The sequence below is a fragment of the Wolffia australiana genome, chromosome 14 (genome assembly GCF_029677425.1).
Source record: "Wolffia australiana isolate 7733 chromosome 14, ASM2967742v1".
Classification (NCBI taxonomy): Eukaryota; Viridiplantae; Streptophyta; class Magnoliopsida; order Alismatales; family Araceae; genus Wolffia; species Wolffia australiana.
The window spans coordinates 12,769,696-12,785,345 of NC_135848.1; the positions used below are offsets into that span (position 1 = coordinate 12,769,696).

Sequence of the window (15,650 nt, forward strand, 5' to 3'; positions counted from 1 at the left end):
CTCAATTTTTCGTAATTATCTCTCAATTTTCCTCTCTCGCCTATCTAGTCCAAGCACGGTGGAATCAATCGAAAGTACACTGCAAAAAGTAATATAACAAGTGAGGGGTGAGAACAACGTACTTTGAGGCGTATGGCTCGTTGGTGCAGAACCGGTGTGGGTTGCAGCAAAGAGGGAGGTTGGAGAGGAACGGCGGCTCGAATGGCGGACGGGGGCAAGATTGGTTGAGAGGAATTCGGAGGCGAGGTGATGCAATGGGGCAAGCAAGAGCAACACAACCCAAGCAATCGTGCAGGTTCGGCGAGCACGACCTTGGATAGGTTAGTGCAGGCAGGGCCGAAGGGCAGACGCTAGCGGTAGGAGATAACGCGATGGTGGAAGACCATTCCAGGGGTCAATGAATGGCAAGCCACATTTACGGCCCAAGATACAGCGGTACCGCGCCCAAGCCGACGGTGTTGTGGGGACGGTGAGCGTTCGTCGGGTAGGAGGCGTCATTGGGGGCAGCGTTTCTTCAGGTAAGCGACCGAGGCACCTTATTGAACAGTCGGCATGCATGGATGGGATTCGATGCAGGGGTAAAATGGCCACCTGAAAACGTACCCCTTAGCGGGCCACTGTGTCGGTCGGCGCGGAGGCCAATAGCTCTAAGAAACGAAAAAAAATGGTGCAGAAATCTGGTGTACGTCGTAGACGTTCGCAGCACCGAGAACGTTGGGGAATTCCCCCAGTCGCAGACATCTCAGGTGTTAGGGGTACACAGGTCAGGCGACTAGGTCGACGTGCAGTCCAGTCAACATAGAGCCATGTAGGAGAGCGTTCTCGCAATCTGTCACAGGTCAGCGCCCCTAACTCTCATCGCACAATCATTGCCGATGTGTTTGCGAGGCAGTTGCAGCATTGACTGCTCCGATAGGGCTGTCACATGCGTTGCGCGACAAGTTCCCAGATCGGCGCGTGTCTGCGAGTCAATCGTCCACGACAGTTCTGCGACCTTGGGATTGTGCATACCGGTGGGGGGGGGGCGCAAAAGGGGTCAGTGCATCCACGGTGGTAGCGACTTTCTCAGGAGAGGCCATCATAAGGGAGTGGGAGAGAGGGTGTCCCTTGATTCTCCCAGGTCCTTTGCTTGGCCCTCTTCCTTCCTTCACTCCTCTTCTTCTTTTCTTTCAAGGTGAGACCAACATAGAAACAAAACAATCAATAAGATTTCTTCCTGGCCTGCCTTCTCCAAGGGCGCCCCTCTTCCTTTGTAAGGGGAGGTTAATGGGCCCTAGGAAGATCCATAAAATGGGGGGGGGGGGGAGATCCATTAAGGGGTCCCTTATATAATGGGCCCCCCATTACAAAAATAAGGAAAAGATAAACATAAAAAGAAGGGCGAAAAGAGAGGGGAGTCCAAATGACAAGTTTTTTAATAAGTTCAAAAGATGTATCAGTCGCGGGTGTCCAATCAAACTTATCTTGCCTAAGCAGATCGGTAATGGATGTGGTGACACCACAAAATCCAGGTATAAACGTTCGGTAGAAGGTTGCTAATCCCATAAAAATTTGGGCGTCGTGTAAGTCCTTTAATTTGGGCCATGCCATGATGGCTTCAATCTTAGACAAATCGACAAGTACTCCTTGCGCTGATAGTATAAATCCTAGGAAGGAAACTTTCGATGTGAACGAGTTGTTTAATAAGTCTAATAAGTTCCAAATGACAAGTTGTTCAATAAATTCGTCCATGCCTTCTGCGGGAACGAGCAGATAAAACATTGTCAACAAAATCCCTTACCAGGAGAACAAAGGCTAGTCCTACGATACGTACGAATCTCTCGAGCAAAGGAGCAATCAAAATGGCACTGGAAAATGTAATGATACTACAAAATAGAAGGGGGGAGGGGAATGTAACGTATGGGCTAAGTCCTAGTGCTCAATTGGCGAGATGCTCAGGCATTACAAATATGCAAGTTAAACTATGTAAGCCATCAATAGAGATAAATAAGCAAAAATCAGGTAGAAGTGTCATTGTTATCTATTGTTTAATATATCACCATAAAATGTGTCATATACTGAGAATACTGACGATTTCAACAAATCAATAAATCACATCAAGAGATGAGAAACTTGTCCCTAGGAAAGGATAGAAGACTACGATGACTTGTCTTTTTGGATTTTTGAAAATAAATATTCAAAAACATGGGGTGTCATTCCGCAGTTAATAGTATGCCTTCTAGTGCCTCCCTTCTATCTCCCCCAGCATTGTGTGCGTCTTCCCGCTCCCATTCTAACAAAGAGTCTGTTAATTTTCACTCTCAGCCAATGAGAAAGTTTATAAAAGGTATGTTAAAATATGCATGACATCAAGTAGTACGAATTTAAGCTTCAATAAAACATGATTAGGTATGCAAAAACGTAAAGTGGGAATTAATTTATAAAGAAATAAATTTCAAGGGTTTCCGTTTGGAGAACCTCGACTTAAATAAAGTAGGGTTTCAAAGAATAGGACCTAAGACTGATCCCAATATTTTGAGAAAGTAAAAACTAGTGAAAAAAGTAAAGCCGGCGTCAAGAATTCACCTGTCCGTATGCAAACATACAACTGTTGTAACCAGAAATGCAATTATCGACCATGGTTACCCCCACACCTTTGAATTGTTTTTTTTGTCAAGAGGAGGAAGTCAATAGTGACGAGAAGTTGAGGAAAAATAAGAAAACACATAGATGGCCACAAGAGCCAGGATACTTGACTGACGACTACAGCGGCCAGATAATCAAATGTGAAACGTGAATCTGGCTGATCGATCCCAGTGAGAGATTCAGTTGTGCCTTCTCTGACACATCATTTTCCTCCCTGAGGTGATATCTCTGTGTTGTTGAGAGTTTGGGCTCTGATGATAACCTAAACGTGAGAAGTGATAGAACATTCAGTTGCCCCTTTGCCCCCAATAGAGTTTTAGAATGAGTTAAAAAAAAGAAGTTGTCGTAGCTGATTCTCATATCATCATTCTCAGATAAAATTTTGTTGAAACTGCGAATGGTAAGACTAGACAAAAATTGTTTCCATATGATAAGCCGCTTGATCATAAAAATATGAGACCGCGCGCATCAACGAGAAGAAGAAAAATGAGTAATATAGGGTATGAAGAATCTCATGATAGTTTCTAACAAAGAACTATTGAGATACTGATTTCAAAACCCTGAACAGTCAATCATCCACTTAGACGGAGATAATACATGCACAAACTATTGACGATCATAGTGTAGATGATCTGCTGACCTGGACATTGTGATTCTTCTAGAAACATTCATCCTCGATTTGAATTTTTCGGGACCCTTGATACCATCTAGGTTTGAGTCGTCGCGCGTTGTCTCGTGGCTCTCAGGGGTGACGGTGTCATGCTCGAGGCATCCCTTTGAAGACGTCTCCATGACCATCAGCATGGCCTTAGACCAGATCGCAGGTCTGGCGAAGAGGAAACGGATGGAGTTGTAGAGGGTAGAGGAACGTTGGCATCCACAGTTACAATCGAAAGATAAAAAGAGAGGGGAGTTCAAATTTGAAATTGGCAAGGGATGGCAGATTATCGATGAGTTTCAAAGGTTTGAGTGCAACATCTACAGAGTATATGCATTTGAGGGTACAAAGAACTCCATTGTCCATAGCAAACTAGTGGTCAAATGCTGCCAAGACCATCCCAAGCAGCACTGAGTGTCACATGCGTCAGCCCAATCGTCGTTTCTTTCATTGGTGTCGTTACCCTTAGTCTCCCCAATGGCTCTTGCTATCCCTGCCCCTTTGTCGTCGACTGAGCTATGGTCTCCCTAGCGGCACAACTACAGGGAACGACGTTCATTTCAACCCTAGGGTTTGCAATGCTCAGTCATACAGTCGAAGATGAAACCCGTAGGTTGGCAGTACGACCAGCCCACTCCATTTCTTAGTTTGTGGATTCTCTGCTACTGCCTAATATGTCCCAAAGACCCACCCTATTCGTGGAATCGGCTCCCATGAGCTCGGCATGAGTTTCCTCCAACGCTGCCTCTGCCACCACTGCGCTTGGTCCATTGCCTTGTGCTCATGCCTTCAACTTGCGCCGCGTCTTGAAGCTCCGCCTTGCGTTGTCTACCCACACTGCTCTCCACCCCGTTGACAAGACGAAAACTTGGGGTCGTTTAACACTAAATTATGCGTCATAAAAATAAGACAAGAGTGGGTTAAATTAATGAATAAAATGTAATATAGTGATGAGTCGAGGTCAAATCCAAGGACAGATTGGTGTATTTAGATAAAATCGATGCGTACGAGAGACAATTTCATAAAATTGAATGGCAAATAAATGATGAGAACACAAAGAGAGATGTGATATGTGTCCAACAGGTCCAAAACTATCAAAGTATGATCCGTTTCTGGGCACAGGTAGACGCAGCGGTGTGAGTAGGCATGGAAGCGAGTAGATACATCGTCGGCGTATCAATAGACGCAGCAATGGGCGCGATAATGGCATAGCAAGAGCAGGTTGCGGCAGTGCGACCGCGCGGTAGTGACTAGGTGTGGCGGCTTGACGCGGTGGCAAGGCACATTGGCGGCAATCGCGGCGGCCTAGGGAAACAAGTACAAAAGCAGAAAGTGCTACAGCGGAGGCAATGGGCGCGGTGGGAACAAGTTTGGTGGTATCAACCGCGGGTAGCGTAGATCCAGATGGCCGAGCAAGCTGTGGCCCGGTTGTCGGCCGACGGCAGCGACGGCCGACTGCAGTGGTTGCTAGGGCTGTGGAGGCCATGGAGTGTGGTTGTGGTTGTGGGCGGCTGCGACGACCACGGGCTGTTGCGGTGGCCAAGGGCGGCTACGGCGGCTCCGGCGGCAACGGGCTGATCCGGTGGCCACGAGCTACTACGCTGGCCGTGGCGGCTAAGGGCGGAAGGGGCGGCCGCACAGGCGACAGCGGGCAATCGAGGGCAGCTCGGGGCGGCCAAGAGGAGGTCGCGGTGCCGGCCGCCGGGGCGGTCGACAACCGCCTGCGAGTGAGGGCGACCACGACCGGGCCGGTCGCCGAGCTGGCGAGAGGCGGTCGTGGCGCCGATCGCGAGGGCAGCCACGGACCGACCCGGCTCGGCGACCGCCAAGCTGCCGAGAGGCGGCCGCAAGGCTGGCCGGGAGGGGGCGGCCATCGAGCTGCCGAGAGGCCGCTGCCGCGCAGGCCATGAGGGCGGCCACAACATCGATTGTGGGGTCGGCTGCGGGTTGGCAGTCGCTGGACAGCCACGGGCGACGGTCAAGGGTCGAGGGGCCAAGACCAAGGGACGAGGGTGAGGGAGACGGCAGCTGGAGCTCTGGCGAAGACAGCAGCGGCGGTGGTTTCCAACGAAGGCAGCGGCGGTTTCTGGCAAACTCTAGAGATTGTTTTCTCTCTCTATCTTTGTGGCGGCATTTTCGTAAATATGTCGAAAACTAAAAAAACTAAAAATATAGGAAAATACTAAAAATCACATTTTCACTCTTTTCTTCTCTTCTCTCTTCCTATGGGCGGGCCCCACCTTTTAGGTCAAATATGGGCCTTCCCCCTTAAAAAAAAGGGGAGAAGACCCAATTAAAAGCAATTAGGGCCCCCTAATACGAGAGAGAGACACTAACACACCCACACATGTGCTAACAAACGCACAAACGTGTACGTCTGTACAGCGGTCCAAACAAGTGTGAATAAACAAAAACAAACACATGCACGACCAACATACAAGGTCTACTAAAAACAGAAAACACAAGGAAAGATAACGTCAAACCTTTGTGGCCGTTGACGAGGCCGGGTACTCCGAAGGATGGGTCTCATGCATGAACCCTCACTTGATGAAGTTGTTCTCCGGGGCCTTTGAAGCAGGATGGTCCCCCATCACTCACTCTCTTTGTCTAGCTTTCTGTCCCCTAATCCGAAGACTGTTAATGCTTATTTTTAAATTCAATAAAAATGCACAAAACTTTCAAAACCAACTATCCTTGAAACTTTGATAAAACCGATTAGGCTTACTCTCTCTCTCTAGCTTTCAAGTCTTCTAATTTTAACTCTTATTGTGTGATCAAAAATTTTAATCAAAATCAAAAACATTTCAGAACCAACTATACTTAAAGCTTTGATAAAACAGATTAGGCTTAGTCTATCTCTCTATATTTCAGTCCCCTAATCTGATACTCTTAATGCCTGATTTAAATTCCCAATCAAAATAAAGGAAACTTCAAAACAAAATATCAGTAAAAAGTTGGCAGTTGATAAAACTGAGTAAGCTCACTTTCTCTCTCTAGCATTCGGTCCCCTTAATGTAAGACTCTTGATGCCTGGTTTAAATTTGTACTCAAAATTGACAAACATTTTGAATCAAAGTATTACTAAGAGTTTGATAAACCCCGTTAGTATCACTATCTCTCTCAGGATTTTGGATCCCTAATCCGAAGATTCTTATTGGCTGATATAATTTTATAATAAAAATCAACAAACATTTAAAATCCAAATATCACTGAAAATTTGATAAAATCGATAAGACTTAGTTTCTCTCTCGAGCTTTCAAGTCCCCTAATCCGAAGACACTTTATGCTTGATTTCAAATTTTAATCAAAATCAAGAACATTTCAAAAGCAAATATCACTAAAAATTTGATAAAACCAACTAGGCTCACTTTCTTTCTCTGGCTTTCATGTCCCCTAATCCAAAGACTCTTATTGTCTAATTTTCAATTCCAACCAAAATCAACAAACATCTTAAAATTAATTATTACTAAAAATTTGATAAAACCAATTAGGCTCAATTTCTCTCTCTAGATTTTGGTCCCCTAATCCGAATTCTTACTGCCGATTTTCTGATATCTGTCATATAAACTGAAATGTAATTTAAATAATTTGACATTTGGTTTCTTCTCTTTACGAACAATTTTAAACATTTTGAAGTTTGTTAGTTAATATTCAGTTAAGTTGAATAAGCTGAAAGGTTTGGAGGAATAAAGAGTGATAGAAGTAAGACACAAATGGTCAAAGTCAAGCGGGAATTAGCCCAGCCTGGAACCGTAACACATTAATTGATGCATACTCTGGGACTTAGTTGTCCAGTATATCATAGCGAACATTTGTTCACTATGATTTTTTCTTAAAAATCATAGTGAACATGTGTTTTCAAACCAGAGCTATTCCAAACAAAGTACTTCCACAACTTTTTTGTTTCATTTAATTCAAATGGGACATTATCTCCTCGTGAAAAATTCTATTGGTATAATCCAACATCAAAATCTCAGATTGATAACACCCTAAATTCGGTCTTTATTTCATGCTATTAGCACAATTTTATGCATTTCAAGAGCTTAAAATAGGGCTGTTATCATCTATTTACATGAAAATACTGTTTTCAAGTGATTTTTGATTTTTCCCTAATTTTCTGTTAATTCTATGAATTATAAAGGATTTATTTGAGCTTGAAATAATTATTTTTGAATGAAAATGGCAAGTTTAATATTTAATTTTGAGATTTATCAGTAGGGGATGAATCAGTGAATTTTATAAAATTTTCTAGAATTTTTCTGAGATTTATTTGAAGAAGAAATGCATTTTTTCTAAGAAAAAAAAGTATATTTATAAGGAAAAAATGAGTATTAAGATTATTTTTGAACTTTGGAGGGCCTTTTTGTAAAATTTTGTTGCAATGATACCCTCAAAACAACTCTCAGTCGTGGTTGCAGGCGTAAAGATATTATTTAAAATATTCTAGGGTTTTATTGTAATTATTTAATATTTGTTCTAATGTTTTTAGGAGAAACCAGAGGAGAGAGAGTGCGCAAGGGGCATATACACAATTACTTTTGGGCGGCGTCCAGCAGCAATTCCGGCCTTTTTAAAAGACTTTTCTGCAAAAAGGAGAATTCAAAATGCGCCAGCCAATGAGAGAGTGACACGCCATGGCGTGTTAAAAAAAGAAATGAATAAATAAATCAATTTAAATCCAATGGATTAAATTGGTTTAAAATTCATTTATTAATAACTTTTGATCCTGAAGTCCGATTGAGATGATTTTTTTATGGATTTGCTCGTCTTGATTCCCTCTTTCTATTGTAGTCATATCCAGCCTATATTGATAGATAAATTAATTACTAAAATGGGGGTAAAATGGTGATTTTTACCATGTAACCTAAGTATAAAAGCTAAATTTCGAGATGGGGAGCTCATTCTTGATGGTGCTCTATCACAGCTGCAAGACAGAGAGGAGCCCCAGCTTGGATCAACCTATTTGGTATTTTTTTTTCTTTGTATTTGAACTTTTGGTGTATTTTGGATGTTGTTAGTTGCATTTCTTAATCGTTCTTCTTGATCCCTGTGTGAACTTCTAAATCGCTTGGCTTGAGCGAAATGTACAAGCCCTGACTAGGATTGAGAGGAGAAATTGAGAGATTTCCTAGCTATTCCAAATGCATATAAAAGAAAACTATAAAAAAAAACTTATAAAAAGGGTTAACATTCTTGGAGATTAAATTTTCCCTTTTATTATCTAATAGTGTAGTTACTTATGAATTGTCAAACCTAAAGAACCAACCAAAACACTTCTAAATTTTCTTCTTAATCTCTCTAATTGATTTCTTTGATCCTTTCAATTGGATCAATTAATTCAACTTAGAGCCCCTTATTTCATCTACTCCTCTCATCTCTTCTACCCCCCTTTCCAAATTTCTCATCTAATTAGGGTGATTTGATCTTTCATTGAAGATCAAATTAACTCTAATTAGGGTTGAATTACCAAGAAAATCATCAAATTGAATTCCTTACTAGCTTCCCTTGGACGATACCTTTACTTATCTCTATACATCTTAAGTTAAGGTTTTTATAAATTTTATTGTATAAGCTAAAATTGACAACGACAAGGGTTTAAAATTGCATAAAATTGACCCCTATTTTTGGCTTATCACAGATATTGATATTTGGTATGGATTACGATATCCAAATATCAGATCCAATATCCAGTACACTTATCTGCCATTATCCTGCCCCCTCGGCTTCTATCCCAATATAAAATTGTCTCCATTTCATCCAGCTATCAGATAATCTGAAAGATAATGGATGGGCGAACACTACAACCAACCAGCTGTGCAATCCACTCCACAACCCTTTCTATGTCTGAATCTGCTCCTGTAATCCATTGGCCTGCTAATGACTTATACAGAATCCAGAATACTATATGATTCCATTTCATGCAAAATAGCTTCATTTTAATCATCTTAAAATTAAATATATGTAAGAACGACATCTTTATGCAGGAATAATGTAAATAAGTATAAGATAAATGACAAGATACTGCGTTTGAACCAATGAAAAATGACGATACATGATTTGTAAGTGCATGATATGGATGTTTGTTGTCATTCTCTTCTTTATGGCCAGATAACTTGGAGTATTTTAATCTATGCAAAACGAAGATAAATGTATGGTACGTGCATAGATGCATGAATATTATCATTCTCTCTTTGAAGGCCAGATCATTCTTCGTCAATTTCTCTTTCCTAAGAGGCAACCTAATTCAATATATATATTTTTTCCAAAACATGTTTACATACTTTGCATCATCTACATACCGGCGTTTAACCTAATCATCACGATGAGGAAGGAGATGATGACACCCGATAGGAATCAGAAGACTATGATTTGGCAATGCGTCTGCCGCAAGAGATATCCTTGCTCCAGCCTTAAGCAGGTAGGCAGAAGCGACCTTAGAATTCGATCCACAATGAGCCAAAGCAGAAATCATGGCGTTCCGTGAAATCAAATCGCGTTGTCCTTCTCTCATTCCTACAAATATGTATGTTTCGGGAACAGAAGAGCATACCCAAATCACCATACCGAGGAATCATGGCGTTGAAGGCGAAGATACTTCTTTTGGGCATTCTATCGAACATCTGTCGTCCTCCTGTCGGTCGGTAGCAAAAATGCAGATCAAGAAATTGATTTGCAAGAAGGGTTTTTACAGAGAGGGGATAATTGAGACCAGCGAGCTTGAAATGGAGACGGAGAAGGCGAGCAAGCGAGATTACCCTGGATCGGAGACATTGCCGAAGAAAAAGCACGATAGGCGTGGAGTCGGATTGCTCGCCAAGCGACAAGGGCGAACGATCCCACAGCTTGTTCGATCAGACCCATCTCGTAGAAACTGTGAAATCAATTTACTAAGCGCGGAGAGTGGCGAGGCTGCATTTAATTGGATGATAAAGAAATGAAAATTTTATTTTTTAAAAATGTGATTTTATCATCATTTTCGAGGGGCAGGACAGCACGGCAGCAGAGGGTTCAAAGTAGTTAGTGTTGGAATCTAATCACATTTGATTGATTCTTTAGATGTATCCGCGCTGTCCTTAACACGTCGAATCTTATTGTCATCTTATCAAATAACGTCGCTAAAGTTATTCTCGAGGCGGCTACCTTTCGAAGACAAGGAGAAAAAGGACAAGGAGTAAATCACCGAGATGTGTTCTCAAAAGGGGTTTTTGTCCTTTTATACTTTTCATAAAAACCCTTGCGGTCTCGATTATCTTTACTTGCATGACCCTCTAGAACAATGTGCTAGTCTAGTAACTTTATAAATCCAGTAATTCTTGATTGGATAAGCCTTTTAATTAACTACTTATCTAACATACATATTAATTAGCCATTGAGTAATTCAACCTAACCGATAGGTTAAGTAATCAACATGTAAGGTGCTGAGGTGCACAATTCGCTCTACAACATATAAAACCATTCATCTCGCTCATAAAACATTCAAGCCATGTAATCATTCATCCATATATGCTCCAATGATGACTTAGGGTATGGTCAAATGTTAAACACGAATTAGCCAGCCTAGTTTGGGCTGATGCATTCGGCAAAATCATTATAGAACAATTTCTCTTGTATTTCATCTACCTCAGCCAAAAAATTTGTTGCATTACCTTGTCGCAGTATGTCTACTTTGATACTAAAGATATGCCTTCTCGTCTTGACTTCTCTACCAGGAACACTTGTCATTACAATATGAGACAAGACAACTTTATTATCAATTATCCTCATATAGTTTAGTATCACACTCAAATATCCAATAGATATGAATGCTTAGAATATATGTTTAAAAATAAATAATTATTGCTTTATGATCTCATCATAATTGAATAATCAAATTTCACATATATTCTTAGAATTTATTACAACAATCGGATATTAATAACAATTCGTATGATTTACGACAATAAACATAGACTGATATTAAAAAAGTGAGATTAGCTTGCAACCCAAATTATTACCCTTTAGAGGTCAGGATGGATGGCCGAAGATAGATTCCACTAGATCCCCTCCAAACGGCCAACTAACACCAGAATGACGACAGAGTGCCAAGTGCCAGTTGCCGGCGGTTGCCGACATGCCAATAGGGGCGTGGGCCCTGCAGTCGGCAGCATGCGAGCCGTTTCGGTCCCAGTTCGGCTCCGGTTCAACCCTCTTGGTCCAGCCACTGCCAGCTCATCCTACTCTCCCAGTGCTGACTTGGCTCTGACCAAGAAGTGGATAAGCATCCAAAGATAGGAGTGGGACCCACAGGGAAAGTGGGCCCTTATTGGGCCCCCACCCCAATCAAAACTTGCGGTTCAGATCGCCCTATAAGAAAACCTCCTTCTTCTTCAACCTCGCATCTTCTTCTTCTTCTTGACTTCTTCTTCTTCGCCATGAACGCTGCCAGTTCCCTCTCGTCTTCCTCCTCGAACTTCGTCTCCTTGCGAGCGCCATTGAAACTCTCCAGCAGATCTCCGACCTCGACTGTTCGATCTCCGTCGGCGTTCAAGATCTCGGCTTCCTACGCCTCGGCGACGGAGACGGAGCGCGAGGGATTTCGCGGCAGCCGTAATCATCAGAATTCTAGGGTTTACAACGCCGGATCTCTGTACGAGATGCTCGGATTGACGGAATCGGCCTCGGCGATGGAGATCAAGACGGCGTACAGGAAGCTCGCGCGCGCTTGCCATCCCGACGCCGTCGCGGCGGACTTGAAGATTGCCTCGGCGGAGAATTTCAAGAGGATCCACGCGGCTTACGCTACGCTGTCCGATCCGGACAAGCGCGCCGAGTACGACCGTCGGATCGTCCCTGCGCCGGCCCGGTGGACTTCTCCCGTCTACGGTTATCCTCCTCCGTCGGCTTCTACGAGATCCTCCCCTTCTTCCTTTCGATTTACGCGGCGCACTTGGGAGACTGATCAGTGCTGGTAAGTCGTCCCGAAGAAGTCCGTTCTACTCGTGAGATTCGGTTGTATATTAAACACTAGTCATCGATTATTCCTGAAAATCGCCGTTCTTGATCTTCTCAACTCAGATCGAGCAGTTCCATTCCGCGTAATATCCAATCAAACTCACGAAATTTAACAGGATTTAGCTTCTAAATGCGTTTTTTTTTGTTTCAACGATTCATATATCGAGAGACAGGGGTACATGAAACAAAACTGACCAATCAAGTGCGAGAGATTATCTTCGTCCACTCATGGCCTCAGAATACTCTTCAAATTTTCACTGAAATCAAGAGAATTAACTATCATTAACGCGTTTTATTTTTGGTCGGCGACAAGGTGTTTGAACCATCCACGGTCAACGGAGTCAACGCTTCATCCTGGAGATTTTTTTCTTCCATAGTTCGTACTGGTGCATGATATTTGATAATAATCCAAGTGTATAAATCCAAAACTGACCAATCAGGTGCCAGCGACTTACCTTCTGCTCATCTTCCTCTAATACTAGCCACTCGTCTTCTCACTTGAATAAAACAAAAAACTTCAGTTTTTTGTCCTACTTGCGAAAAATACACAGTTTGCATGGATATCTTGATTTGAAGTCTCTCGGAAATTAATACACTAAACAGGAATGGTCTTAGCTTCCATCAAATGTAAATTTCTACGATAAATGTAAAGGAAGTTATTGATGAAAGGATGTGAAAGTAGAATATATTTTAGATTAATTTGTACATCTATGGACGTTTATATATGTATATAATTGGGTGTTAATAATCTATCATTTATGGATCCCAATTATGATGGGATTAAGACATTTCCATATAAGTATGGTTTTTTTAAAATTAAATGTGCAGTGCCTAAGTTTATCAAATATTTTATGATGGGATTAATTAAGATAGACTAAAGATGATTTAGTTTCTCCTCTTCAAATACAAGGGGGCCAGGTCATTGGGTCATAAGGGTGTTGACTTTTCCTGGGCATCTATGATTTGATGGATCAAGGTATATTTTACACTGGAAGGGTGTATGATAGAAAAAAAATGTTCAGCGGGTGTAATAAATCCAAAGACTCATGGAGCCTCTACAAAAAACATTGTCCAGTCATGTTAATTATGGCATTGTGACCAAAGGTTATTAGGTAAAACACTGTATCATTAGACATTCATCATAAATTATTAAATTTATAAAGCCCTCCAATTTGAAGAAAAAAGGAAGTTTTGACTAGTTATCTTCATTACGAAAGACAGCCAATGTTACCATTAACAGCATATGTCAACAACTATTCACTTCTTTCAAATAGAACAAAATAAAGTTATAAATGATAACATTTATTGCTATTTATTATTATTTTTTCAGTAACAAGGCAAACCATCTCACGTGGAAGATTAAAACTCTTGGTTGAGCTATTTTGGAATCAATACTTATGTTTTCTCGATATCAGAGAGTCTAGAATTACGACCCCATTGGGTTATTGCATTACATATTCCGTACATTAAGTTAAAAATAAACACATAAAATATATGATTTTATCTACTTTTTTGATTCATGTAAATCGGAAAAATCCTCAATGTGGACTTTTTGATTAACATCATCGTCACATCCGGGAGCTTTTCCCAAATCAATTTCACAGACGGCGAGATAATCGATGATTATTACCCTTTTCTTTATAACAATACCGCAAAAAATCCACTCGAACTCACGAAATTCCCTAATCTCTCCCATTATTGAACTTAAAACGACTTACCTTCATAAATAAGTTTGAACAGGAAGGTTCACCCATTCATGAACCTGGGAAGTTTTCTTCTCCGCCGTTGGCGGCTGTGCATGATACAAACATATTATAGTATAACTTACGCGTATGAATCCAAACAAAACTGATCAATCAAACGCCAGATACTATCTTCTGCTCCTCTAATGCTGTCCGCTCACGGCCTCAGAATACTCTTCCAATTTAATAAATACAAGTTCATTAACTTTCATAAACGCGTTTTTTTGGACGGCAACGGGGTGTTTGAACCATCCACGGTCAACGCTTAATCTTGGAGATTTTTTCTCCATTGTTCACACTGTGCATGATATTTTAGTAAAACCCAAGTATATATATCCAGAGCTGACCAATCAGAAGCCAGAAACTTATCTTCTGCTCCTCTTCCTCTAATTCTGGCCACTCGTCTTCTCACTTGAAAACAACAAAATCTTTTTTTTTTGTGTCCTACTCGCAGAAAATACAGTCTAGCTGTACCACTTAATATTTGTTTTTGTGTATTCTATTGATATTCATTTGTGTGATCACGACGCGTGGATGGATATCAGTTTTGAAGTTTCTCGCAAAATAATATTTTAGACGGGAGTGGTCTTGTCTTATGCTTAAGTTATTATCTTCTTCATCCTTGTCATTTTCTGCTTCCAGGATGATGATGATAGAACTTTCTCTTCATTATTTTTGCGATCTTCATTGTAACTAGACATGGTCGTGCGGTTCGCTTTGTGCGAATCCGTGCGATTTGTGCGTTCTGTTCGGATTTCCGAACAGAACAAACTCTAAAACAAACCGCACTTCGCACAGACCCCTGTGCAGTTCGTTTGTGCGAATTGTGCGATTTTTTTAAAAAAAAAGAAAAAAGAAAAAAACGTTTTAGGTCCTCCTCCTTGCCGCCCTCTGTCCTCACTCCCTCCCCACTCCCTCCGTCCTCCTCCTTGCCGCCCTCCTTCCCGTCAGTCAGCCCTCCTCTAGGTCTTCCTCAACCCTCGGTCTGCCCTCCTTGTCGTCGCTCTCCGCCCTCCTTGCTGTCGGATCACCCTCTGCGAGGTAAGAACTCACCCGTTCTCTCCCTCTCCCTCTCCCTCTTCTTCTCCGATTCTCTGTCTCCCTTTCTCTCAATCACTCCCCCTCTCCCTCTCCCTCTCCTTATTCTTCTCTCGTTCACTGACTCTTCCTCACGCTCTCACTGCCCCTATTCTTCTCCATTTTTCAATCTCCCACATTCCCTCTTACTCTCCCCTCTAGGCCTCTCCCTCTCCCTTGCCAATGTCACGGTGTATATTCATCTCCAATTATCTGCCCCTCACTGTCTGTCATTCATTCTTCCTGCCCCTCTCCCTCTCCCTCTCACGGTCTATCTTCTTCAGAAATACTCTGTCCCACCCTCCTCTCTCAATCTCTCATCCTCTCTCTATCTGTCTCCATGTCTATGTCTCTCCCTGTCCATCTTCCTCTTTTTCTCCAATTCTGCGTTGTCCGTTCTCTCAATCACTCTTCCTCTGCTTCTCCCTCTCCCATCACCAATCTCTCTCCCTTTTGTGTGAATTTGTTCCATTTGTGCGGATCGTGCGAATTGTGCGAATTGTGCGTTCTAATTTTCACACACCAAACGAACTGAACAGAGAACAGACCCCTGTGCG

General features: G+C 42.0%; 1 protein-coding gene across 1 annotated transcript; it reads left to right on the forward strand.

Annotated features, from left to right (window-relative positions):
- The first annotated feature begins 11,656 nt into the window (after nucleotides 1–11,656).
- On the forward strand, nucleotides 11,657–12,310 carry LOC144712140 (chaperone protein dnaJ 11, chloroplastic-like). Its single transcript, XM_078586329.1, has one exon. It carries the CDS (start codon nucleotides 11,695–11,697, stop codon nucleotides 12,232–12,234), a length of 540 nt encoding a protein of 179 aa, XP_078442455.1. The 5' UTR covers nucleotides 11,657–11,694; the 3' UTR covers nucleotides 12,235–12,310.
- Nucleotides 12,311–15,650: the final 3,340 nt, after the last annotated feature.